This window comes from Dermacentor andersoni, chromosome 1 (assembly GCF_023375885.2).
Source record: "Dermacentor andersoni chromosome 1, qqDerAnde1_hic_scaffold, whole genome shotgun sequence".
Lineage (NCBI taxonomy): Eukaryota > Metazoa > Arthropoda > Arachnida > Ixodida > Ixodidae > Dermacentor > Dermacentor andersoni.
Genome location: NC_092814.1, coordinates 7,823,726 through 7,851,554, shown reverse-complemented (window position 1 = coordinate 7,851,554; position 27,829 = coordinate 7,823,726). Strand labels below are relative to the sequence as shown.

General features: G+C 46.1%; 1 protein-coding gene and 1 long non-coding RNA gene across 2 annotated transcripts; both read right to left on the bottom strand.

Annotated features, from left to right (window-relative positions):
• Nucleotides 1–10,701: 10,701 nt before the first annotated feature.
• On the bottom strand, nucleotides 10,702–12,247 carry LOC126544215 (zinc finger HIT domain-containing protein 1). Its single transcript, XM_050191454.3, has one exon. It carries the CDS (start codon nucleotides 11,651–11,653, stop codon nucleotides 11,123–11,125), a length of 531 nt encoding a protein of 176 aa, XP_050047411.1. The 5' UTR covers nucleotides 11,654–12,247; the 3' UTR covers nucleotides 10,702–11,122.
• Nucleotides 12,248–15,555: 3,308 nt separating this feature from the next.
• Nucleotides 15,556–19,016, bottom strand: LOC129388156 (uncharacterized). Its single transcript, XR_008615185.2, has 2 exons — nucleotides 18,731–19,016; nucleotides 15,556–18,548 (listed from the first exon to the last, which is right to left on the bottom strand). It is a non-coding gene; the product is annotated as an uncharacterized lncRNA (long non-coding RNA).
• Between the last annotated feature and the right edge of the window lie 8,813 nt (nucleotides 19,017–27,829).

The window sequence follows — 27,829 nt, the reverse complement described above, 5'->3', positions numbered from 1 at the left end:
CCCCTGGCGCTCGAGTGCCATCAGGGGACCGTATATCAAGATGTCGTCTTGCACTCCTGGGGGCGACAAGCCCTTTGTTATTAAATGTGCAATGCTGTTGACGTGAAGTAAAGTTTATATCGGCCAAACCGGCCTATGTATGAATGACCGCTTAGAACATGCCCTTTATGGAAAGGCTTTCGATAAAGAATGGAACAGGGTCATATTGGCCGTTAAAATTGGGAGTTTATCGGATAAATCCGAATTGTCAAAAATTATACCGGCAAGTGTTTATCGGATTTTTTCGAATTTATCTGAAAACACGGAGCCCTAAGCATAGCCAAAACGTTTGATGATGTTTTGCAGGTGTCTGTCTGCAGGTGTCTAAATCTCATCATGTGTTTTTCTGACTCTAAAATTACTTCCGTCGCATGCAACCAGCACAAGACTGATCTCAAGATCTGCATAAAGAATTCTAGTGAGAGCTGCCACCAACATTTTGCTGCCACTCAGACGTGGATTTAGACCCCACTTATTGTTGCAATGAACGAAAGAATTTCTTTTCCGATTTACTCAGGACATTATTAGTATTTACTCAGACACGTTCTGAGCTAACTTTAGTTCATGCCTCTCTTTACTCGAGGCATTCTTTTATAAGATTCGGGCAAAATATTGCTAGCTCCAACCTCGAGGATCAGATTCAGCTGGTCACGATCAAGTGCCCAAGAGGCGGCCCAAACTCAAGGCATTGAAATAGGGATGCATTTTCTATAGGCTTGATTTATAAAATAAACACGTTATTGCTTTCCCAATGTCTCTCTCAATTTACTCGAAAGAAGCTCTACGCTAAGTTAGCAAATGCTGCTGCTTGTAGGCACACTGGACTGTGGAGAAAACTTCTCACATTTTCTTCATGCGAAGAAGTGGCAGTTGTGACTGCAATTCGCCATTGAGTGGGAACAAACAGAGCGACCTGCTGGCCCATAACAGAAGAGAAGAATTAAAGTTTATCATTTTAATTGCCACCTGGATTATGGCGCTGGCAATAACCCAGGTGGTGTTAGTATCAAAAAGAGTTGAACTGCGCAATATTTAAACAGGGATTCGCTGGCAAGATTCGTGCAATATGAAAATGTGTACGCAAGTTTCTATGAATGCAGGCACGAATGCATGCGTTACCAAATTTCTAAGGGGGGCTGTGTACCTTACTTCGAGTGCGATTTAAAAAGAAAAGAATATATGTAATTTCACTTGGGAACACAAAATCTATGGGTTGCGGACAGCTGTCATGAAGTACAGCGTAAACCCCTTCGTCTAACAAATTCAAGCACTATACATCAGAATAGGAAGTCAGTAGAACATTATATATACCTTTACAAACTGGCAAGAACTCTTTGCCCAACCACCACTGTGATGTGAGCAAAAATAATAAAATATGGACGTAACGGTACCAGAAAAACCTATTGTGTATATCGAACATAGTTTTTTTTTTTTTCATCACATTTCGAAAATACACGTCAGCAAAGTACAATATGTAGTGAATAGTAAGACGAACAAAGAAGAATTACAATGGTCATAAAGTATGTGCATATAAAAAGCCATAATCGCAATTACTCGTATGCACATGGTTTAAAGGGAAAAAAATCGTTACAGGAATACAGTATAAAAATCGACGAGTTATCATCCCGACGTTGGCAGGGCAATCACTCGATCACAGACCTTTGGTGAGCAAATGCCTTGCCATCTTTACTGTGGACAAACATCCTTTTCATATATGTACAGTGCTTATCATTGTAATAATATGCAACATTCAAGAAGTACCATGAAACAATCGCAACTTTCACGTAATACAAAGCTGCTTAAGTAAGACAAAGAACGAGAAAGAAAGACATTGCGTAGAGTCCCACTTGATACTTTTCACACTGGCGATTTGGATTAAATCCAAATCGCCAGTGTGATTAAATCCAAATCCAAATGGATTAAGTATAAAATCTGGCCCCATTTGAGTTAATTCCCACTGCCACTTCGACCATAGAATTGCAGAGTTGAAACCACGACCTACTGTATAAAGGGCGACCTGCGCATCCCGTGGTCGCCTACGGGAGCGCGCGGCCGAAGAAATACCACGTGATCATTGAGTAGGGACCAAGCGCGCCGGTAGATGCCGCCAAAGCTCACCCCCACAGCAACGCCCGAAACGCTCCGGCCCTGCCTTCAGGAATACGGCGATGACGGTAAAAATTCGCAGAGGAGCTGCAGTAAACTCAGCATTTCACATTATAGACAGGGTGCGGCTAGAAAAAGGCGCGGCGACACATGCGAGAGGCACTCGACCCCAGATATTTGGTATCTTCGCTGTGCAGTGCAATGAAATCTGAAACTACTTTGAAGGCTTGGCCGCCGAAATTTCGAGCCGTCGCTCGAAATGCACATTAAAAGCACGTTTCAAAGCTAAGTGCAGCATAGTAACTTACCTTCGCCTTGCCGAGAATGGAATGGAATGGAAAACTTTATTGGTTCTTTAAGATATTAGCGAGTTGAGGACGAAGTCTTCATTCTTGAAAACTTTAGGTCCCCTTCAGCCTTGGGTGGGCCCCTAGTCCAGGGCACCACTGAGTCGGGCCACCTCGCTTGCGTGTGCTATGAGGGCCCTTTGGACCCCTAGCTCGCAGCTGGTGAGCCGGCTCTCCCATTGCTCCGCACTTGGTGTTGTATGTTTGTGGAATGTCTTGTTTCTCTCGCATTCCCATGTGATGTGATATAGTGTTGGCCTTGCTCCGCACCACGGGCATACGGCGCAATATTGTGTGGGGAACATCCTGCTTAGTATGTAAAGATTTGGAAAGGAACCCGTCTGCAGTCTACGCCATCCTGCGGCTTCCTCCTTCGTCAACGCTTTGTGTGGTGGGGGGTATTGGAATCTTCGCCCCCTATATAGGTTTAGCAGCTCTGAATAACTGTCCCCGCAAGTAATCTGAGGCTCTCCCGGGGGGACTGAGGTACCCGCTCGGATGGTGAAGCCTCGAGCTAAGCTGTCCGCCCCTCCATTGCCCTGAATCCCTGCGTGGCTTGGTATCCAGATTATGTTGTGTGTAGGTTGTCCTTCATAGAGCGGTGCTCTACTAAGGATATTGAGTGCCGTGCTGCTTATTCTACCCCTGATATAGTTTCGGCACGCCTCTTGTGAGTCTGTTAGGATGTTGAGGGATTTTCCTATCCTGTATCCTTCATCTGCTGCCAGTGCAACAGCTATTTCCTCTGCTTCGGTTATGTCTGATACCGCTACCGTGAGACTCGTAATTAGTTTGCTTTGATTATTAGCTACTACCGCTACTGCGTGTTTCCTGTGTCCTTTTGGATAGAGGGAAGCATCTGTGTTGTCTCTCTGCCCCATCGTTCTTTCGTAGAATTCTGCCCTAGCCTGTCGCCTGCTGGTATGGAGATTGGGGTCCATATTGCGGGGGACAGGTTGTACACGTAGTTTCTTCCTTAGCAGGTCCGGTATTATTGCCCTACTACTTTGCGGTTTTTCTATTTCCCAACCCAACTTTGTCAGGAGCGCCCTTCCTGTTGTTGTGTTACTGAGCCTTCGCGCTTGTGCCTTGAGCTGGCATTCTTTTAGTTCTTCAAACATGTTGCTGATTCCCAGTTGCATCAGCTTGTCATTGGATGTGTTTCTTGGGAGATGAAGGGCTGTTTTGTGTGCCTTCCGAAGGATTGCTTCGGCTTGTTCTCTTTCGGCTTTGATGGTTACATGGTACGGCAGGGAGTATGTGACCCGGCTGACCACCAGGCTGTTGACCAGCCTTGCCGAGAGATGTTTTTCAACCATCTGTTCCTAACGTCGGTCACGGGGAACTCGTGAAAGGAAATTCCTCGTGCTGTTCGGCCGCTTGACTTGCACAACGGCACGCAGCAGTAAACCATCGTATGTGAAGCCGCAAACTCGAAAGCCCGCGCCCACGGGGCTGAGAATCACAGTGTCACTGAAATAGAATATGGTAATCAAGAACACAGATCACCAAGCGCTCAGCTAATCGACTGTTTCGCGCACGTACGTTTGGATCCCTCCGTGCTGTCGCTGAAAATGCTTGCTGCCAAAGCGTGCGGCCGGCCACAAGGTGGGGGTGAGCACTAGCGCCACTATTCGCGGCGGCGGTTTGGAAAACTAAAAAAAACCACACAAGCAAAAGCAAATCGGCGGCGCAGGCGAAGCGCCGCACGCGCAGGTCGCCCTTTATACAGTAGGTCGTGGTTGAAACGCAACAGAAACTGTTCATCTGGCTGGAAATCTTTGCAGCAGTCCCCACTCTCAGCCAGACCAAACTTAACGCAGTGTCTCATTCAACATGCGGTTCCTCTGATCATTCTTTGTCAACAAAATCTGGCTGAACAACACGCTTTCGACAGCTGCGTTCGAAAGAGGCACCGCAAGCTCAGACAGCAGAGGGAACGTTGGAGTTCCGGCACTGCTTTTTGCATTCCTGATGCTAGCTACAACTTGGCGATGCTTGGTGATACTATAGAGCAGAATATTTCGTTTTGATCAACAGTCGAGAGTACTGTGCTTCGCTGAGCATGTACAGTGCTTGTCACCTTTGTCGCGTGAACGGCGGCCACGGGGACGCTATGCAGCCAGCCAGCGACATCCAACGGTAGTGACCGCCCGAGATTAGATGTGTCGACTGCTGCATGCCCAGACACCTCTAATCTCGAGCCTAGTAGCTACCTTTAGACATCGCTAGCTGCTTTCGAAGCGCCCCGGTGGCTGCCGTTCCCGCGCTCTACGCAAGGGCGACGCATACTGTATATAAATACTCGAACCATCGCATTTCTCGTTTGAAGCGACTTGCGGATTTTTTTCGTAAAGTTACTGAGTAGATAATAACGTGGTGATTTGCGGGAAAACCAAACAATAGGCTTCGAGGAGCCCTTGATAAATATTGAAGGACCACGGGCGAAAATAATGCACCATGACATGCGTACGTACACTTGAGCTGTTGTCCACATAATAGTTTGCTGTATAGCAGCCGGCACGGAACACATACTGGACAACTGTCAGCCCCATTGTTTCTCTAAATGAATCCCGCCTGAACAGGCAGCAGATGGCGCCGAACCCAAAACAAAAAGAAGAGAGCTTGGCGCTGGAATGACGTATAAACATGGCAGCCATGACTTAGCGCCATCCTCCCAGCACCGACATTGCTTAAAAAAGCAGACTTTGAGATTGCCTACATATCTTTATAGCAGCAATGAGCTTTGGGTTTTCATACACCGGCATTCCCGAGTTCTGTCAGTGTTGAGGTGGTCCTTGGGACTCGTAAGTCCTCAAGACAAAAATAGTCCAAATATAGCCATGTAGCCAATTCGAAATTTTCCATGCCAATCCGCATAAAAAGTAGCCCACTTTGGCTATTAGCCCAATCTGACAACCCTCGACTCAGGCAGCCGCACTACGGGTTGGTTCTTTATTCTACGGGGAAACCCTAGCAGTGGTCTGTGGTGTCTGCCGAAAGAGGCGGCACAGCCTCTAGTGTTATATTCTAGTTCACTATCCTATTCCAGTACACTGTAGTCTTACCCGATAGGTGAAACTAGCGCCTCCTAAATAGCAGGCCTGTGCACTCTGCTCTTTGACATTATGCTACTTGGACCGAATTTCCACTGCCAAGCCCGGTGTGACAAAAGCGGTGACGTCGATTCTATGGCAGTCGGGCAAGGTAGCATGAAGTCACGGATCGAAGTGCACCGACCTTATGCTAATAGGAAAAAAAGAAAGAGGCGTTGGCCAAGCATCTCAACACGCATGCTTTCCCGCGAGCTCATAACTCCGACTGCTCAGCGGCATTCAATTGGACATTAATGCTTTCACATTCACAACTCATAAGTGTTTAGGTGTCCTCGAATTTTTTTTCCTGCGAGAATGCCTTGCTGTTGTGTTTAAATGCAGCAGTATGCCAGAAAAACGAATAGCACCATTTCAATCTATCAGAAAAATTCAACGTTTGTCATAAACAGTGGCTGTACCATACTGGAAGAAAGGATTTCTCTGCTTCAAAACACGCTGTTCATAGCAAGGAAAGCATTGTACCTGTATTAGTACCTGTAGGCGAGGTTGCAGGACAATATAACTTCGTTGACCAGACCCTTCATTAAACTTGATTGTCACAGTGCACCAGACACTTAAGCTCAGAGACAAGCAGTGCTGTACACGTTCCTTCCCAATCTTGGAACAAGTTTCCTTTACAAGTTCCTTTAATGCAAAGGAACGCGTGCCAGTTAAATTTCTAACATTGGAATGTGTCGTTAGTGTTACATTTGATTTTTAAAATTAAAATACAGTGTCGGTTAATCCTGAGGCGAAATAAAGTGAGCAATTTAGAACTTACATCGAACTACATATATTATACGAATTTGAACATCGCCGGCAGCAGATTATCTGGAGATAAAAAGAATCCAAAGAAACGCTCCTAGATGAATTTTTTCACGGAGCACCAAACATACTCCAGACATGTCTAACTGCAACATTGGTGCTCGTCTACTGCAAGTGCAACACATATGGCACTTTCCACTTGGGCAGTCAGAATACTACGCTTCAGATGTGCAAATAGAAAGTTACTCAGGTGCACCAATATAAAAACTTTTTTTGCAGAAGAAACCGCATCAAAAGGAACAATACATAGGCGTCTCACATGGGTGCAATTGCGGTGAATGAATTGTTCTTGAAAAAATGTCGCTCGCATACAACTGATGTCGGCTGCAGTTGCTTGTCCGCTCGATGAAGGGCCAGTTCCCATTTCCTAAAAAAGAGTCGTTTGGCACCGAAAACAAGGCTATTTTAGGCCTCTTTCTCACAGACTTAGAACCTGACTTGCAGTTTGGAGTGAAGCAGTAAGTGTCCTTGGTGGTCTTCTTTAGTGGAGCAATACCGCCGCTAATCTCGTCGGTCATTTTTATGACCTGGAATATTCCACATATCTTGGGAACTTTCAGACAGTAAGAGAGACCCGGAGCTCTTCACCTTTCAGACTGACACAAACAGATGTCATACAACTATTGCAATACAGGCTTTATTTTTTGCGCGCCGTCTCCTACTTGTAGTAGACAACGTGTGCTGCAAAACCGTTGTACTGACTGCAGCGCCAATTTTGCATAATGATGCGGAAGAGCGTTGAACTACTCTCCAGATGCGCCTGTCGGCACACCTACACATCTAGCCACCAAAGTCTAGTCATAAAGTAAGTATAACGGAGAACTCACGAGAAATGCACCATAGTCATGCGACAGGCAGGTGGTACTTTTTTGTGCCTCACGCAGTCGCCCTGCATGATGTGCCACATACATGCATGCATCTGTTCAATGTTGTGGAACATTTACATAAGGAACGCCGTCCCTTCGTAAACATGACGAGTTACCGTTACAGTTCCACTGGCCCTTAATGGAATGGTGGCATTGCTCCCTTCCTCCCAAAAGGAACTAGTTCCAGAAATGCTGTTCCGTACAACACTGGTGACAAGCTGCCGTTAACTTTGTTCAATCATTCTTTATCTCAACCTCTAATCACCAGTCGAAAATATTGTACTTATCGTTGTTCCCATATGCGCAACATTTCTTGATATTAACTTGTTGATTGTTTCGTGCACTAATGTCTTTATTTCTTTACACGGCCACATTGTTTTGAATGGCTGCTACTGCTCAATTTCTGTGCAGAATATATGTTTATTGAAACTTGATTGAATTGCCTCTGCTAAACATGGCATGAGCTTTCATGTATGCTGCTTATACTGTACACAATGACTTGCACACATATTTAGCACAGGTAATATTTCATGTCTATTACAATCATGTAAACTGACATCCTTGGAGGTATGTTATTATTAGGTTAAATGATCCTTGTCGATTTCACAAAAAAAAATGGCTTTTTTGGCAAAAAGAAATGCAGCAACCAGCTTAATCACCAGGAGCGAAACGTTCTTTCCAATCGCCTACCAATCACGAGCACTTAAATCCATGAAGAATTCACTGTAGTAACTTTTAATTAGTACCGCACATCTGTAGTGGCACAGCCATTTCGTCGAGTTTCAGCTCATCAAATTTTACAACACTGGTGAGGAATAGCACTAAGAAAACTAGAGATGGTGCATAATTAATGGTTTATTCTATGAAGACCAAATTATTGCTATGCTGTTAATTTATTGTAAAGCGACGTTTTATAAATTTTCATTATAGGCAATGAGGTTTTTTTAATGAGATGCAGCAGAACTGTTGCGATATTTGCCGAGATTTCGTCGCAACATTTTTCTATGAAGACGCATATTGGTATCATAGCTACAGTTCCTAGCAAAGGATAGTCACTTGAAGCAATGATGGCAGGCAGCAAGCTCCACAACATAACCGGGCAAGTTATTCAAGCCTGTGCAGTAACCTACATAGCGTTCCATTTTTATGTATACCAAGCATGTGCCCATCACTCAGCGAGATTGGCACCTGTGCTCTTCCCGAGCACTGAATAAAGGCCAATTCTCTGTCCGAATATGTTTAATATCTTTCTGCTTCCATTCCTGAAGTTGTTTTGACCACGAATGTAAAACAAATGCGGCGATGATTCTGTATTTCACTGGCACCACAGTTGGCTGTATGTAGCAACCAGGCAGAGCATGCTGCTGAACTATTTCTCAATACCCACTTTTACAGTACTTTTGCTAGTTTCTTTTGCAGCACATTTGCAACTCTTCTTGAAAAGAAAAAAACCTCAGAATTGTCTGTGTCAAAAGATAATTCCACAATTACTTTTCAGTAGTCTTTGCCATGGCAGCTGCAGACACAAAAAGCATGTTGTGTGCAGCACACCAGCCCGCAGGAGAGTGAAGTCTGAGAATTCAGGAAGAAAGAACATGTGGGAGGGAAAGTGTCGCTACTTCCCAACATCAAGGAGCTTTACCTCATGTGAAGGCATCTCCTGCTATTCATAAAGATAAAGGCCATCAAAAATACAGTGTGCACTCGCACAGTCTGCCATTAGGAAACTGTGTGCGCCTATATTCGTGGGCTGTGCGTAGCTTAGGATGAAGTTCTGTCGAGCCTAATAGTGCACCCCTGGTCTGTATTGCTGGCATGCCCGCATTCATACTTCGTACTGGCAGTGTGGCCTTAGTGGAAGAGGTGTTCCAAGTGACGGCGCACACTTTACGTGGCAGCCGTTTCTTGAAACTCAGCAAACTGAAACTTACCCTTTTGCATGTTATTAGCATCTTTGCTGTGTCGCATTTGTGTGGTCACAACGTGGTAACTCTGTAGCTTGGCCATTTTACAAGCTGCCAAATTTAGGCCTAAAGTAAAATTGCTGGAATAGCCATCCAACATACCACACGACTGCATTGCCGTCAATTTCTTATGCCTTTGTATGGCTTGCATTGGAGTTGAGTAAGTACCGTATATTCCTTTTCGGCCGTGCAGGTCGACTTGGTGTGGCCGTGTGATAGTTGTAATTTGTCAGTGGTTGTGCCTACAGATTATCTTCGAGATTCGCAACTTTCACGGCCTATAGGGGGCGCCACCTTAAATCCAACATGGCTGTCCGAGAGATTAAGAACTAGAGCAGTCGGTGCAGTGTTGCGGTCGTCTTGCTCCGTGACATGTCTCGCGTCGTCGTGTTCAAATGTCTCCTCAGTTTACACGCCCGCAATCATAAGCCTGCGTAATGGCTCAGATTGGGCTAGCAGAACGCAGGATTCGAAGCCTGCTTGAAGGCGAGGAAGTCCTAAATGCTGGTCAACTTGTGTGCTGCAGCATAAAAGCGTGCACGTCGACGTCCGTGACTGTTGAAGGCCTTTGCATGAAAACTTTGCGGCTTCGAAGCAAACCGCACGAGCTGTGGTTTCAGTTTTACCGCGACAATGTTATAAAGATAAGTGACTGCACTTTCTCTTTGCTATTCTATTAATTAGACTGCTTTGAACAGGTACCATGACCTTTTATACGGTATGATTGTCTCTGCAAGTTGTTACTTGGACCGCTTGAATAAGCCGCCATGTCGAGAAAAAAAAATCTTCCTGGTGTTGCACGACCCAAGTTCTTTACATCGACAGCGTGAAAAGCAGCCTTAAAGCGCTTTAAGGCTGCTTTTGCGAGCAAAACTTTCTGGTCTAGTTATCCCTGCCTGTGTTCACAAAGCTGGATGTTGAACACGAGAAGTAAACAAAAACCCATATCTGACCGCTTTCGTGAGCTAATATGATAACCGTTCACCCTTGTAATTTAGTTATTGCGCGTTATGCATGCTGTGCAAGCTACAGTCTTGCGGTAGTTTTACAGCTTACGTCAGTCCTACCGCGTCTTGCCTACAGACAGATCCAGCGATACATAGCAGATATTTACCGGTCCGCAGCAATGCTCGCTTCATTCTTCCAGTTATCTTTATAAAATAATATACACGGTGACAGAAGACCTACGGGCCCCGGGTGCCAGACAACCTAGCAACGCCACTGGTTACAGGCATGGGCAGCGGTACAAGGTAGAGAAGTTTTGAGGAAGGGAAGAAAAAGATTAAGGAAATGTGTACAAAAATGCTAGAATGAAAGGCATGTACAGCATACCCGTTTAAATCATGGGGATGATATGTTACCACCCCGTTTCAAAGGAGATGCCAATAAATCATCATCGGCAGCGCCACCATATTAGCGCACGAGGCCTTATTACTGCACTCAATTCCAGGCTCAGTCGCAAATCTGCAACAACTTTTACTTTGCCCGAACTCTGTACTATGTGTGCATTTGCCGATTATGACATGCATGTACAGGCAGAGACAAAATATTGCAGGATCTGCGAGCGCATCTCAAACTTCCGCCTTCAGCTTCGCCTTTCATGCCTACCAATACCAGAAATTCGCAGACGGAACAACGTTTTGTTCCCGCCTGTACTTACATGCCTCGATAAAGGTCAGCCCTCATTGGCTAGCTTCGGGTGGTGCGAAGGAAACAACTACAGTCGCCCACGACCATGCCATACATTATGCTTCCTATTGCAACAGTACACAGTTAGAAGTCATGAACACAAGGTTTCGTGTTAAACAGCTGACCTGCGCCAGTAATATCGCTTTGATGCAGCACTGTGAGAATTCACGAAAGGTATCGTTTGTTGATCTCTACGCTGTCCATTTCAAGCAGCGGGTGTCCCGGTGAACACCTAGGCACTTGATGGAACAGTACCTTGAACCACAGGAAACGCAAGTGTAGTTCGACTGGAAGCCGCAAACGGCACAAAAGTGCCTCGGTGGCAACTTGGACGGGGGCACATTAGCGTGGCTGTAATTGGGCGGCTCCGGGTTGCTGGCTTGATGCTCTTCTAACAGGGCGTTGAAGCTCCTCTTAAAGCGCGCCTTGAAGGGCTCACCTTTGCTTCTGCGTTTGCGCTTCGCTTCAAAGGTTTCCTCAAACTTTGGCGCCTTCTTGTGCATCACCAGATTGGCATGCGGGTCGTCGTGGAAGTTGTCGTGTTCCAGGCCGTCCACAGCTTTCTTCTGGCGGCGCATTCGAGCTGCAGGATCAAGCACACGACGCATATTGGCATCCTTCACTCGACCTGACTCGCGTTTGTCGCCGCTACTTATATGGTAAAAAGATCCGCTCATTTTGGTTCGCGCTTCTTCCGATGCAAACAGTTTCCGCTTAGCCATTTACAAAGCGTCAATGCTAGACCATACGATAAGGAACCACTTATGGTGTAATGGGGGTAGGGGGTAGCGTCACAGTAGTGTATCGTCCGTACCATAGAATGAAGAACCAACTTAGAGAAGGTAAACCGTACCTTCCGCCGTGGTTCGAAAATAAGCAGCGGCAGCGCATGGAACTTACTTAGGCGGACGCCAGATGACGTTGTTCAATCCGAAAGCGGAAGTGCAAATTTTTTTTTTTTTTTTCAGAGCAAAATTTAATATGGTTGTTTTTTGCCGGTCGCGTACGCTCGGCCCCGCACACTCTCAAGTTCAACAAATGGCCACAGAGGGCGAAAAATCAATCGAGGCGCGTTTCAGCGTAAGCGCGCAAGTGAAGCTACTGTAATTTGGTCGGATAGTTTAATTTGTGCTTTCTCTGCTAGGGGCGCTGAACATGCTGAATTTTTTAATTTACACAAACCATTGACATGAACAATCGAGGTGTCTAAGGATGCTTTTTTACCTCAGGCAAATAGGCAGTTGATTTTCTTTTAATTTGATCGTTGAAGCTGCTTTTTAGTCATAGCGTCAAGGTTTTTGTGCTCGATTAACCACCGACAGCCGACAGCCTATTGGTATCGATATGTTTCCTGACCGTTGGCGTTCGAATACTACGGCGGTAAAACATTTTCGAAAGCATGCTGGTTTCGTCTGCGAGTCATTACATAGACTTGCTGTAAGAAGGTCTACTCTTGGCAAAGAATAGTGCTTCATTTTGTTTAGGCGTTGACTATCATAATGAATGCGGCGGAGGTTCAGGGAGTACGCTTGAAGGTACGTTTTTATGCCGTTGATCTCCATAACACCGTAAGTACGCAAACCGATGTCGCAGAACACCCGATGCATCATTGTGTGTTCTCCGTCATCGCTTGTTTGCTGTATGCCTACTAATTCTTCATTTCTTCAAGTGTTGTATCCTCCTTTTGTCCTTGTTATCTTGTGCTTCACTTACAGTATGTCGTTCCGTCAGCTGTAATGCGCATTTGCAAAACCAATACGTTTGATAAGACGCAGTGGTTATCATAATTTCACTACACGTGTATTAAGCTGGCACATATGGTTCAGATACAGATACCTGTATGCGAACTTGCACGACGTTGATGCGGAGATTAGGATAATTATGACACCCGTAAGGAAGAGGCAGCTGACGGCCGTATAAGCTGTTGCGTTCTTTCCGCCAAACTACCCGGCCTGGTAGTGCTGTAAAGATGCTGTATAAAAGTGACACGCGGTGACAGGGAAATTAATATACTTAGCAGCCGACCGTACGTTTTGTAGCTTAGGTCTTCTTTCTTGTGCGTTTGTGCTACCCTTATTAATGAGCCATCTCTTGACTATGTTCTTGACTATGTAACCGCGTTTGTGTGGATGCGTAGACGTGTGCTTTTTGTTGTACTTGTAAAATGCAAATAAAATATTTTCAGGCTTACTCAATCTTTGGTGTCGTGTGCGTTTATTCCAGTCGAGGCCATCGTGCCACCTGGAAACCGCATTCTGTCAGTAGCCCTACACGAAATGCAACAGCTGGAGCGCGGCGGCACAACTCGCCGTAACGGCGGCGTAATAAACGAAAAACCGCTCGGAATGCCCTTAAAAGTCAGTTCAGAGTGTGCCTTAACTCGATATGACTCAGCGCTACATGTATTCTGCTGCGCCTCGATCGTGCTCCCGCCAGTTTGGTTGCTGTGTGGCAAACGTAGCGCCTACATAAATATGTAGGCGCTACGTTTGCTACACAGCAACTAAACTGGCGGGAGCACGATCGAGGCGCAGCAGCCAGAAACTCAGTAAAGCCACAGAACACCTGGTAAAGCGTGTGCAAACCTGGTGAAGCGTGCGCAAACCCCGTTTCCGTTTTCTGTTGTACAGCGCCACCTGTGGTCACATACTTTAGTTCACGACGCCACCGCTACGCTTATTTCCGTAGCACTGTGGAAGGTACAGTTTCCCTTCTCTAAGTTTGTATAGGTGTTCTGTGGTACGCTGGTACGCGCCGTGCTTGCCCTGCAGGCTATGGGCGTCTTGCGCTGGAGTTTGAGGTATAGTAGCGGCGCCTGGTGGCGGCGCGGGAAACGACATCTGGGTCGTACCAGCTTGGGTCGTATTGAGCCCTGGCTGTGGCGAAGCACGTTTCTAGGCCGAGTTTTGCGTTGATTCGCACTTCCTTCTGCCCTGTTACGAGTGCGAAAAGGCTCGTCACTTCTCACAGACCACGTCGACCACGCTGCGAGCTGGTCGCAGCCTATAGTTTAACGAAAACGGACTCTGCATGTGCCGTGCGACGTAATGCTGGAAGCAGAAGGAAACGCCGATCCGGAGGGACCTAGCTCAGCATCGAAAAAGCGTCACCGTCGATACTGCTGCGTCGTGGGCTGCCATGAACAAGAAGGCCTGAATCCCAACATCCGATTTTATCGTTTCCCTTCAAGGCCTCACGAAGCGGAGCGTCGGGCGCGCTGTATAACTGCAGTTCGTCGCGCTGGGTAAGCGAAACTTCGCGCCATGCTGCACTGCTTCACCTGTCTTGAAGCTTGCTTAATTATAGATCTGCGTTCTAAAATTCGATCTTTTGCACCTACAGTCCCGACGGCAGACCGACATAGCAGCAGACATCGCTGGTGATTCACGATTCGAAACCCGGCCAAAGCGACAATTAACAATTCGACCGGTGCGAAGTGGTGAAGTGCCCAGGTGTGTGCAAATGACCACAAATGGCTGGGCTGATTCGGTAACAATTAACTACCCCACTACCAGCAGCACAGGTTAGAGAGATAAATGTGCTCATATTTGTCCTCAAGCCAGCATGTTGAGGCAGCGCAGCAAGATAGTATTGATTACAGCAGATCGATTTTCGAGTGTTGTCATTAAAAGCTACATCAAGCGAGCAGCTCACGAGCTCGCGCTGCAGCGCGATTCGCACGTACGTGCGAGCTCATATGCATTGCATCAGTTATTACCAGTTACTAAAAGGGACAGATGGCCGCTACTACAACGCAGGCATAACTACTTGTTTAGCGGCATGCACAGTGGCGTAGCAACAGGGGGGGCCGGGGGCCGTGGGCCCCGGGTGCAAGGGGCCAGTGGCGGGGGGGGGGGGGGTGTCATATACGTCTGAAGACACCCTTTCCGCCGGCTACAACCGGGGGGGGGGGGGGGGGGTGACAGAATACCTATGGGCCCCGGGTGCCAGACGACCTAGCTACGCCACTGGGCATGCAGTCAACAAAGATTGCAGGAGACCCGCTGTTTCGCGGCATGTCGAAAGACCGCTGCCGTCGCGGCGCGTACGATCGTGCGCCCGAGCAGTTCATACATCGCGGCATGCCGAAAGACCGCTGCCGTCGCGGCGCGTACCGTCGTGTGCTCGAGCAGTTCCGTACACATGATGTCTGCTTATCGCTGCTGTGGATTCATTTATAGCAAGCATTTCCTCGCGTTTGTGCGCCTGAATCTAGCAGCGTGCAAACTTTACCTGAAGTTCCACTTCGTACGCGACTCGCTTCACGCGCGATTGACACCGCGCTAAAGCTTCGCCGCTTAATTCTTGAACGGCATACACGTATTCGGCACTGCATAATTTCTTGCTTTTACGCAGCGTGCCACTCCTGAAAAAATCTTCGGCGCCCGATATTCGCTGTAGGCCGAGATACAACACAACCGAAAGTGCTTTCCGAAGCAGACGACCGAGCTTGGTACGACCCATTTTAGGACAGAGGGCGCTTTTTAGCACCTTTTTCGCAGCGCCCCCTGGGCAATGCAAGAGCCCCATGCGGCATGCCTCAATGCCTTCGCTGCCGCGTAGCTAGTGCGTTCTAATTGCCAAGAGCCTCTACTGACGCCCATACAAACAAGCCACAAGTGAGTGAACAGAACGCGCGACTTTATTGGCAGAAGACAAGCAGTGTACATTCTCGTGCAATAGCAGAAATAAAATTTGCATGTCGAGATACGCTGGAATCATTGACGCGAGCTCGTAAACGGCTCACCGTCGTCGTCGCACGTGGTGATCAGGTTAACGAGCAACAACCAGCAGCGGAAACATATTGGACAGAGTGTGCCATTTGTTTGCAGCGACAGTCGCCGTTAAAAATGCCCAAATTGCATTGCGAAGCAATCGGGAGACGCAGGCATCTGCTGCCGCAGCCTACACAGCGACATGGGCTACCCCAGATTTTAGCCGTTCACTCCTTTCCAACCTGCACGTTTTTCTTTCGGGGGCCGCTAATGTGTGGCTCACACTTGGTGTCTCACATTGTCTCACTATGGACAAGTCGCTTTCGTGGGCATCGCCTCCATCAGCTACTTTTGCGGGCCTTTCCAACCATCTGGCTATCAACTTCATACGCATCGGACTATGTAAGCATGTATGCTGGTCTCCGTTCATGCCTAATCGCGGCCGAGAAAGGCCAGAGGCACAATTTGCCCATTGCTGCAGCAGGAAAGGGCGAACGGGGAGCACGAATCACGGTGCATGAAAATTGGGAGTCTATGTCGCTGTGCAGGCTGCAGGAGCGAATGCTTACTTCGAAAGACTGCTTCCCAGTGCAACCGACCCAGGCCGCAATATTCTAAAAACATAACACTGCAACCGTAGCCAAGTGACATAACAGCAAAATTAACAGCAATCAATCACCACATAAGGTTCAGACAATACATTATACATTGGCTACAAACCATATGGCAACAGTGAGCATTCACATACACGGGTCTCTTACGGTACATTCAGCCGCCTACCTACAGGCATAATGCTTGCCTTCGTCGCACGTGGTGGTCTAGTAACGAGCAACAACCAGCAGCAGAAACAGATTGGACAGAGTGTCCCACCTGTTTGCAGCGACAGTCGCTGTTAAAGATGAGCAACTTGCAGTGCGAAGCAATCGGGTGACGCAAGCATCTGCTGCCGCAGCCTATACAGCGACATGGACTACCCATAATTTTAGCATTGACTCCTTTCCAACCTGCACGTTTCTTTTCTTTCGGAGGCTGCTAATGCGTGGCTCACACTTGGTGTCCCACATTGTCTCAATATGGACAAGTCGCTTTCGTGGGCACCACCTTCATCAGCCACTTTTGCGGGCCTTTCCACCCAACTTCATACACGTCCGACCATGTAAGCACGCATGCTGGTCTCTGTTCATGCCTAATCACAGCCGAGAAAGGCCAGAGGCACAATTTGCCCATGGCTGCAGCAGGAAAGGGTGAACGGGGAGCAGGAATCACGGTGTGCGGAAATTGGAGTCTATGTCGCTGTGCAGACTACAGGATCAAATTCTTACTTCCAGAGGCTGCTTCCCAGTGCAACCGACCAGGCCGCAATATTCGAAAAACATAACACTGCGACCATAACCAAGTGACATAACAGCAAAATTAAACAGCAATCAGTCACCGCATGAGGTTCAGACAATACATTATACATTGGCTACGAACCATCTTACAGGCATAATGCTTGCCTTTGTCGCATGTGGTGGTCTGGTAATGAGCGACAACCTGCGGTACAAACAGATTGGACAGAGCCTCGCACCTGTTTGAACCAACAGTTGCCATTGAAGATGAGCAACTTCCATTGCGAAGCAATCAGGTGATGCAGGCATCTGTTGCCGCAACCAACACAGCGACATGGACTACCCGGCATTTTAGCGTTAACTCCTTTCCAACCTGCACATTTATTTTCTTTTGGGGGCCGCTATGTGTGGCTCACACTGTGTCCCACTTTGTCGCAATGTGGACAAGTCGCTTTTGTGGGCATCACCTTCGACAGCCATGCTTACGGGCCTTTCCACCCATACGGCTATCAACTTCATACACTTCGAACCATGTAAGCACATATGCTAGTCTCCGTTTTGAGCAATTCATGGCCGAGGTAGGCCACAAGCACAATTTGCCCATGGCTGCAGCAGGCCAGAACAAACGGGGCGCACCAGTTACGGTGTGTGTATACTGGGAGTCTATGTCGCTTTGCGGACTGCAGGAGCAAATGCTTACCTCGAGGGACTGCTTACCAATGCAACTGACCAGGCCCCCACATCTGAGAAACGTAACACAGTTTCCACAACCAAGTGTGGCAGCAAAACCAGATTCTGCAATCAATCACTTCAGTGTAGCTTGCACAAAGACCCAGGCTGTCAAGGAAGAGGAGCAATCATCAACGAGACTAGGAATATGGAAAATGAGAAAGCTTGCATTCAAGAGAGAAGCCACTCTGCTCTGCAAGCATTGAAGGCTAAAAACATCAAGAAAAGTAAAATGGTGCATAGCACATGTGCATAGGTTAATGCAAGACGCATGCCGATGCTGCATCAGCTATTTCAGGAGAGGAATTGCGCATGACAACATACACTAGAAAATACTGCTACAGATAGGTTAGGCTGCTAGACAGTGCCTGGTATTAAGTATCAGCGAAGAATCGGTTGACCTTTATATTTGGATGAGGATGAATGATCTCTAACAAAAATGGGCAATGAGAAAGCTTGCATTTATAGAAGAAAAATTACACTTGGCACAAACGGAATTAACATGGCTAGGAAGCTGATTAAGGGCAAACTGATGGAACTCAATCTTTTGGCCAGCGTCGTCCGTGCTTGGTCAGATGTTGCAGGTGCATCTGAAGACGAAGAATTTCTAGAAAGTCCTTTTTGAGTTGCCTGGATGACTCAGCCAAATGTCCGTGCTGGTGGAATGGTGGCTGAAGCTCTTTTCAGTCTTGACACAGTACTCTGCAGACTTGATATCTCATTCATATTCTTCTGCATGTGCTTCTTTGTTCTTGGTGTAAAAGCCTTGCAAATTCGGCTCCAGCCCCTTCCTGTTGGCGCAGAGAGGAGCTTCTGTGATGACCAAGATGTGCTTGGCATAGACTCTGTTGGGGCAAAATGGTGACACATGAGATACAGCACAGATTAGCCAAATTTATGTGTGTTTTATATGTTCGAACCAATTATACTGAACCATAAATATGAACAAACATTCATATCTGCTGCAAACAGCAAGCCAATACAGCATATATCAAACATATTTATTTCTGAACCATGTGTTGTTTACCTTGTAGTAGTAGCCAATGTCCACACAATGACCTTGTTGTAGCAGGCAGCAGCTTCTGTTTAGTGCATGGAGTGTGTTGCTTTATACTGGTGCCGTCCTCATTACTGCATGTCTGGAACAGAAATTTTGACTGAATCAGAAATTGAAAAAGCAAAGTTTTGCAATATGAAATGCAAAAGGATGTGACATATATGTTGTAATGATTTGCGACTACAGAACACATGCAAATGTACACTGTCTGTTCTAGGGTGCTTAAGCAGCACGTTAAATAAATATTGCCATTGTCCATAAATTTATGTCTGCCTAACTATACAATGCATGTAAACAGCTTAAGTATTATTAAGACCACAAATGAGAACATTTGTGCGTTCATTTACACACTGGAAGAGATCACACTGCTGGTTCCACAAGCAAATGCATGAAAGTCATGAAGCTATTAGAACTGATGCATTATTTTTCTGCACGAACGTGATGCACCGCTTCACTACTGCAAAAATAAATGCCCTACGGTAAACCAATCTGAACAGCAAGAACATTTGGAACCAACAAGTACGAAATATGGGTGAATTATCATGCTTGCAACTGTTTAATACATTAAATTCTGTACTTTCACTTCATTTTACCAAAGGATTATTCGGTTTTGTGGACGAAAGACGTTGCCGGCGGACTCGAAAAAAAAAGTTTAATATGTATATTGATAAGGCTACTCAGTCACCTACAACCACGGCTAGAATAACATAAAAATGAGACGCGCGTTCCGATATCGCTCTTTCTTTCCTAATTGTGTGTGTAAACCAAACGACAGCCTCGCAAGTAAAGGTTTATTGAGGAAACAGCAACTGAGATCCTCACTGCCCATATGTAATGCAGGATCTAGTTGGTTAACTTGTGCCCGCCTGGAAGGTAATGAGACGGATATTATATAACGATTCAAGCAGCGGTGTTAAACGACTCACCGTTATTGCCGTTGTCAGCCGCAGCAAAATCCAGCTCCCGTTTCGATGCAGACCTGTTCCGAATGGCTCACGACCGAAACCCAACTGCCGGGCTTACATGTCAGCTTGCAAACACGTAACTTCACCCCAAGTTAAGTAACGCGAGACATCGAAGCGCAAGAAACTAGTTTTAGAAACAAAGAAGCAACCAGTCTTGAGTGTACAAACGAATGAATCCGTGCCGCCGTGCACTCGAAAATACCGGTAAAAATTATCAAGGGGCTTTAACTTTGCTTAAAGCCCCTTGATAATTTGAAAGTAGCGACACTCTCCTCCTCACGGCGCTTTCCTCCTCGATTCTCCTCGCCCGCCGGCTGCGCACGGCACGCTATTCCTCCTCGGCTCCCGCGGATGGGCCGCAGGATTCTATGGAGGTGTGTTATTTTGGGCCAGTTGCGCGCCCCAGTGGGGTTTGAAAATTTTGAGAAATGCTAATAACAGCATCGATATGTTGGAGGCAACGTTTATGAGGAGGTTGATTTTTTCTTAAAGCCGTATGAGCGGGGTATACTGGTTTAAGGGAGCTTTGAGGCGAGTTCTATACTCCAGACAATTTTTCTGCCACACGATGAGACGCTTTACTTCGTGCGTCTGATCTAGTATTGCTTGTGACACATCCCTTTGTGTGTGGCTTATTAAGCGAAAGCCTTAGACCTCTGTTTCAAGGTCCCGTTGTGAGCTACATAAAATATCGCGTGACCGAAGGAAGGCGGGAAGCGAACCAAAGCATATGCAGCCACGTATAAGAGATGATTAATGATAAGCAAAGCAATGATTGATTAATGATTGGATTAAGATGAATTCGCGTGTATTAAGGATGATTAAGGTGGATTAAAGTCGATGAAGGTGCATTAGGGTGAATGAAGGTGGATTAAGGTGCATAAAGGAGGACTAGGTTAGATTAAGGTCGATGAGGTTAATTAGGGTGGATGAAGGTGCGTTGGTGTGCATTGAGGACGATCATAGTGGATTATGGTGGATTAAACTGCATAAAGAAGGATAAGGGTGGATTAAGAGGAATTAAGGTGTATTAAAGAGGATTATGGTGGGCTAGGGTGTATCAAAGTTAATGAGGAAGCATTGCGGTTGATTAAGGTGGATTAAAGTGCATTAAGGAGGGTTAGAGTAGATTAAGGTCGATGAAGGTGGATTAGGGTGCATTAAGGAGGACTTTCATGGATTACGGTGGATTAAAGTGAATGAAGGAGGATTGAGGTCGATGAATGGGCATTAGGAGGATTATGGTAGACTAATCGGTCTTAATACTCAATGAACCCCAATTCACCTTAGTCCACCCTAATCCACCTTAATGCTCCTTGATCCACCTTAATACTCCCAATCCACCTTAATCAACCTACATCGCCCCTAATGCAACTTAGCCTACCCTATGCGGTCTTAATCCTCCTTTATCAACCGTTATCCATCATAATCCTCCTTCATCCACCTTAATCCTTATTCACGCACTTTGATCCCACTCAATCCTGCTTAATGGTCCCAATCTACCTTAATACACCCTAATCCGCCTCTATCAAATCTAGTCCAGCTCCATGGTTCCTAACCCACATTAATCTACCCTTGTCCATCCAATTCGGTCTTAATCCTCCTTTATCAACCCCAATTCACCTTAATCGACCTTAATCTTCCTTTATCCACCTTAATCCACCCTGATCCTTGTTCATGCACCCTAATCCAGCCCAATCGGTCTTAATACCCTTTCATCAACACTTCACCTTAATCCACCATTATCCGACTTAATCCTCCTCCACGCACCCTAACCTTTATTCATGCATCTTAATCCTTCGTAATGCACTCTAATCCACCTTAATCTTCTTTAATACACTCTAATCAACCTTAATCCTCCCTAATCCTCCTTATGTCAACCACTAATGATTCATTAATTAACTTGGGTAATCATTCTCTTATACAGGGGTGGACATGCTTTGGGTCCCCTCTGGCCTTCCTTGGGGTCACGTGATACTTCGTTTACAACGCGACCTTGAAACATAAAGATCTAAAGGCTTTCGCCTTAAAACTTAAAAAAAAAGCTCAATTTTGACTAGTTAACGCTCATCACCTGCAATACTACGGGCATACTTGCCACTAAATTTTTCAGGGCGCAAAGCAGAATCAATAATACTGCACTTCCGACTGAATAACAACAGTTAGCGACGTGCGAAGTGATGGAGGCGCCCCAGAATATTAAGCATAATGAGGACAACCGCAACAAAAACGCTGGTGAGCAGGCCGGAAGAATGAAAAAATAATGCCGCATTACGGGATGCTTTGCTACGAGCTATAAGGAAGACTCATCAGCTCGCAAACAACGCTGTTCTTTGTCGGAACAAAGTTCTTTCGGCCAATGTCATGCAGCCACTGCTTCCTACGCAAGCCGTCACGCTTTCATTGTGGTATCATAAAAACGGCATAACCATCTTCAGGCTTCTTGCTGCAGTTATATGCCCAACAGCCCGGCATAGCGCTAGCACATAGACCAGAAACACAGCGTACAACGTTCGCTACGCCGAGCTAAAGCGCCGAGCCAGCCGTGCTCAGGAGGAAAATGGCGCGAACGAAAAAGAAAAACACAAGCTAAACTCAAGATCCGCGCGTTTCCAAGGGCAACGGCAGGGAGACCAATCGTCGTGCAGAAAAACGGGGGAAAACTGGTTGCCGCGGGGGAACGCGCAAGGGGCGAGGAGGAGGCGAGGAGGTCGCGCGGCGGCGGCAGAGTTCAAAGAGTGTCGCTACTTTAAAATTATCAAGGGACTTTAACTTTGCTCGGTCAGCACGGCGCGGACGGGACGACGAAGCACTGTTCGTTTATCTGTCTTGGCGCGTTGTATGCATGCGTGTTTTGCTGCCATAGAGTTTCTCACTATAACACCTAGAGGGTAATCTGGCGCCACCGTCTATGGGAGTTTCTTAAGGGGGCACCGTGCCGTCATGGGAATGACGGTATATGTGTCTGCGAGGCTCGTGTTGGCTGGTGTTGTAAGAGGCTTCGTCTAAAACGTGGATATGGCTACGCAAATAACGCTTTCTCAAAGTAAAATCTTCATAAAATGTTTCCATTCACGCATATTACATCTTTACTCACCCACGATACATGACCAAGCGAAGAAAAGCAAGAACAGACGACAAACTGTTTCAAAGCGAGCGCGAACCTTGTCGTCTGTCTTCCAACTTTAGCGGCCCGCTGATACTTTTTACGTAACATGTAGTTGTACACACAATAACAAGTTCTCATAGTTAAACAAAACATGTTTTCGCGTAATAATAAAGCTAAAACAGCTTTTCACGTGCTGTTCTAGTATAAAATGAATCATTGTGACAGACTGAACGGTACTTGCCAAGCGGGTCTGGCCGGCGTTGCGCGTACGCGGTGGCGTGCGTCTATTTGTCGTACAAAAATCTCTCACGTGACCTGATCCTGGGTGCCTAGGGACAGCATCGTTTAGGGATTTTTGAGAAGGCGCGATGCTGGCGCCGAGCGACGCCGTGGTGTGTTCGTCCTCGGCGTGATCGTTCTCTGGACCGCGCGTTGTTCAACATTGCTCATGTGATCGTACGAGCGTTGCTTGTGTGTTGGTTGTAGGTTCTGTGTTACTTGGCGGAAAGCAGTGAGTAGTGGCGGTGCGGCAGTGCGGCTTTGGCCTCGGTGAGCTGTGGCAGTACAGAATCTGCGTTGTGTGACCCGTGCTTTCTTGAGAACCCGGCGATGGTGACAATTGAAATAATGAAGTGGCCTAGCGCCTTGGCAGCGAAGGCAGCGAACCGCGATGTGGCGTCGCCGTGTCCGACTTTGCTTAGCGGACATCGAGGGATGTGCTGCTCGCTGCAAGTCATGTAAATGCAACTGCGTCAACCGCTCACTGGTCAGAGCTGAATGTGTGTTTGGTGTGCTGTGCTTGAAACGAGTGGTGCAGCCGTGCAGAGGGGGTGGCGGAGGAGCAGAGTGGCTTAGGGGCTCCGTTTGCGCATTCACAGACATGTGCTCCCGTCTTGGTCTCATTAGCGGCTGTCGCGGGATTGTGGTGTGCTAGCTCCTTGCCTAGTATGAAGTGATATGAAAGCACAATTTTTATTAAGGGGACAAGATGTTGCCGAGATATGGTTGCAGCACAGCTTTCTTTTTCTACTAGGCACCTTTTCTACTTGAAGCTTCCATTGCAGTGTTTCGAGCCTCTTTGAACCAGCATGTATTGTATATAAAAATTGGACACTGACTGGGAACATCACCTAACTTCACGCCTATCTATATTAAAAGGATGTAGCACGACCAGACAAAATAAAAGGGGGTGGGCTGCAGCAATACTAAGCGTTAAATGGTGCTTTATCCTTTCCCTTGAGTTTTCTGTTTTTGTGCTTTTTATGGATCCTCCGCAGTAACCACGCGAGTGCCGAACTTGAGCTTATTGGTTTCAAGTCTCATGGTTGTTACTAACAGAACAGTGTGATAAACAAACAAGGGTTTGGAGGCATCCGGTCACCTTGCTTGCCTCATGGTGCTGCTTCATAAGCACCGTGAGCATCCAGGCCAACTAGGAAGGGAGGTTTGTTGCACGCTTCTGAACTGTATTGCCACCAAGCAACAGTGCTCTCAATGACAGCTTTTGGACAGTAGAATGCTTGCACCCAGCAAAATTGTAAGGAAGCATTCAGGATGTGCAAAGTGGGCTTTTGAAGCTGGCAGCATTACTGAAGGGGCTTTGCCCATCTGCCCTCTTTATGGATACACAAAGATGATTTCCTCTTTAAGAGGGATTGTTTCAGAGGTTGTTACATGGCAACAGTGTTGGGTGTTTAGTAGCTTGTCTTTGCCCACTGTTAATAACCTGTTCCTTCTCCAGTGCCCCTGTGAAGTGCCTACTTTTTGGACACAATGTGCTCTCCATGCATGCATGAATGTTCAGCTTGTAAATACGTCTATTACCCCTTGCCTCAAGCTGGTCCTTCCTGATGTCACCCAAGAAGGCATCGGGGAGTATGGCAATGTACACTTGCAAAACACTGTTGATACCGGTGAAACCAAATTAATGGAGCTGCTGTTATTTTTTTGTCCACTCCATCCTTGTTAGTTACAATGAGCAATGTCCGAACAGAAGGCATATGTAGTTGGTCGTGCATAGCCTGCGCACTAAGACTTGTTGGCATGTCATGACCTTATCACAGTGTTTAGATGTAAAAACATTCTGATGTGTTGATGACTTCCTTCTCGTTATCATACTTTGCCTGATGGAGCCAGCAAGTGGGTCAACCAGATGTTCAACAGGCTTCCCACTAGTTTTCCCAGAGTGTCCTTTACCAGGGTGCTGCTCATAGATATCTGTTTTCTTGACCTTGCACTGCACTTCAACCATGGCCACACCTGCTAAACCTATAGCATGCGATCAAAAAAGTGCTATAAATCATGTTCCTCCAAACTCATGACATGTGCTACAAGGCCTTGAGGAACACCCTCATTTATTTACGCCCTCATCATACTGCACCAAGCTTCGCATGATAAGTGCGACAATTAACATCTGCTGGTTTTTCAGTGTTATTCCTGTCCAGCTTGCTGAAAGCTACCCTGAGTGTTTCAAAAGCAAACGACCGCTGCTGGACAAGAAGTGCTTAAAACAAGGGTCGCTATAACCACATATGTAACACGAAATGAAGAAGGCCACTGAGTATACAGGTGGTTTACTTCTTATCCAACAAGCTTGGTTTTCCCTTTGCTAGTGAGTAAAGTCAACTTGCCCCGAATACATGGCCTTTGACAAACTATGTGCCAGATGCTGTGTCCCCTGCAAAGGTGAAGATGTGTATCAGATCCTGACACCCTGCAGCGGCTTCTACACTGGGCAAAGAGGCTACTATAAAAACGACTGCCATTACTAATATGCTAATAACATGAAAACGGGCAGAAATTTGGCTATTCATTTGACCCAACTGCAGGTGCAAGCCACTCTTCCACCAGATGTGTGTTGTTCACAGAAACTGGAGCTATACAAATGCAGATAAAAACAATGACGTTTGAAAGTAGTACAGTTGAACTTTATTCTGCACAAGCAGTGCTACCTGCAGTGCTGGTACCTTATAGCTACAATTCATGGCTTCACCACCATGCAAAGGCACTATTCTTGAATTATAACTTCTATTATATTTATGGTGGCCATATATTGCAATTACACATCATCCACATTGTGTGCAATATGGTTAAATGTCAATTATGATAGCCATTCCTAATCTGAAATGCAACAAAAGAGCAAATATAGGCAACAAATTGCAATTCAAAGAGAGAACCAGTGCACAGGATAAGTGACAGACTTCCTTTGATTGAAAAAGAAATGTCACATGTGTCATGCCACCAGCAGTGGGTAGCAATCTTTCAAGCATGGGTGACAGAGGCAAAACTTAGCAAAATGCTACAATCACGCGGTAAAACGGCCTTGGACACAAAAAAAACCGACATCATATTGTACAGAATGAAAGGGCAAGACTCCATCTAAGAACAGTCTATGGCACCACATACTTGACATGGTGTTAAAAATGTTGACGTGCCCTACCCATAAAGAAAAAGCAACAAACACAGAAAACAGGCCTTAAACGCAATGTTCAGAGTCTGAAACCAAGAATAAACAACCCGAAAAAGGCTTCGCTAAGGCTTTCAGCGATTAAAATTGTCAAACTGTCTCATCACTTCTTAATGAATCTGCACAGCTGAAAATGAAGGAAGGAAAGCCCAATAGCAGGGCTGCAGAAAATGTCACCGAATAAATATACTTTGCTTACCAACGATACCTGTGGTTTAGTTGTGGTCTGTGTATAAACATTTCTTGTTTAGAATGGTTTAGCGGATAGGGTAAAAATGACCATAAGAGCACCAGGTGTATGCATAATCTACGCACGAAAAGCCACTGCTTTCTTACTTTTATTTTTTTTCTCTACTACTATGCATGAGTATTTAGGTGCCTTAATAGCACTGCTAACATCCTACTGCAAAACACAAAATTGGGCAAGTTGTGGCATAAAGAAAATTGCAGTTTCACTCATAATGTGAAACAATAATGCAGTAGCTGGTGAAATATGCGCAAGAAGCTTACTTCATGCAGCGTTTGTTGAACACTTGCCAATGCAAGTCGGTAATCTTAAAAAGTGAAATAAGTAAGAGTCGTATTTATTTGTGGGAGTCATGCCTCCCAGTGTTGAAGTGGAAAGACTCGGCTTTTCTTCCTCCTCTTTCATATCTGGACTTGGCCACTGGTCTACACCGAAACAACCCTTTAGCTTCTTACTGCTGAATTCGTTTTGGTGTTCTCAAATCTATATTTGGGCTACCCATTGCTAGGTATCGCGCTTAATCAAAGAATGAATCAATGAAATGAATCATTTCTCAAAGAGCATGTGCAGTCCAGCCAAAAGCAGGGGCAAGAATCCGCATTGTGCTCCTGCAGTGAAGGTGAATAACACGTACCATAATGGCGAATGTGCTTTAGTAAGCTTCCCTGCAATATTAATTTGTAATGTACAAAGAATTGTCAATGAAGCTTACCACGGGCACAGATGCACTTGCAAATTATGTCACAATTGAAAATAATGAGAAGAGTGTAAACCTATGTGCCCTTTCCACTCTTAGTATGCTTTACTGCACGATGCTTATTTACACCCCTGTATTGCGGTGTAGCAAGCTACAAAAGAAACATTGCATAATTAGGCTTTTACGATTATCTATCTCGCAATACATTAATATTTCGCGGTGAAGCCTAAGCAATGTACTGCGGTGAAACATACTAAAAGTGAAAAGGGACCATTGTCACTGGACATAATAAGAGTTCTTTAATTATACACTCGCGCACCCGCCGCCTCTCAGGTTGCCTAAGTGGACATACTATGCTGGCTGATAGCGGCCCCGTCCCACTTTTAGTATGCTTCACCGCGTAACTAAAATGTACTGCGGCAAAGAAGCCGTACAATTGTATTGAGTGAATAAACAAATGGTTTTTACAACAGTACAGCAATAAACGCGCACCATGCAACAGTCTACCACACGGAAGAGCGCCGCAACATACGGTAGCTGATTCAGACAGGCCGTGTAGCCCACTTATCAGTCGTAAAGGGTATT

What these genes read in the sequence shown, in the direction of transcription:
- LOC126544215 (XM_050191454.3), bottom strand. Translation starts at nt 11,653, where the DNA reads ATGGCTAAGCGGAAACTGTTTGCATCGGAAGAAGCGCGAACCAAAATG.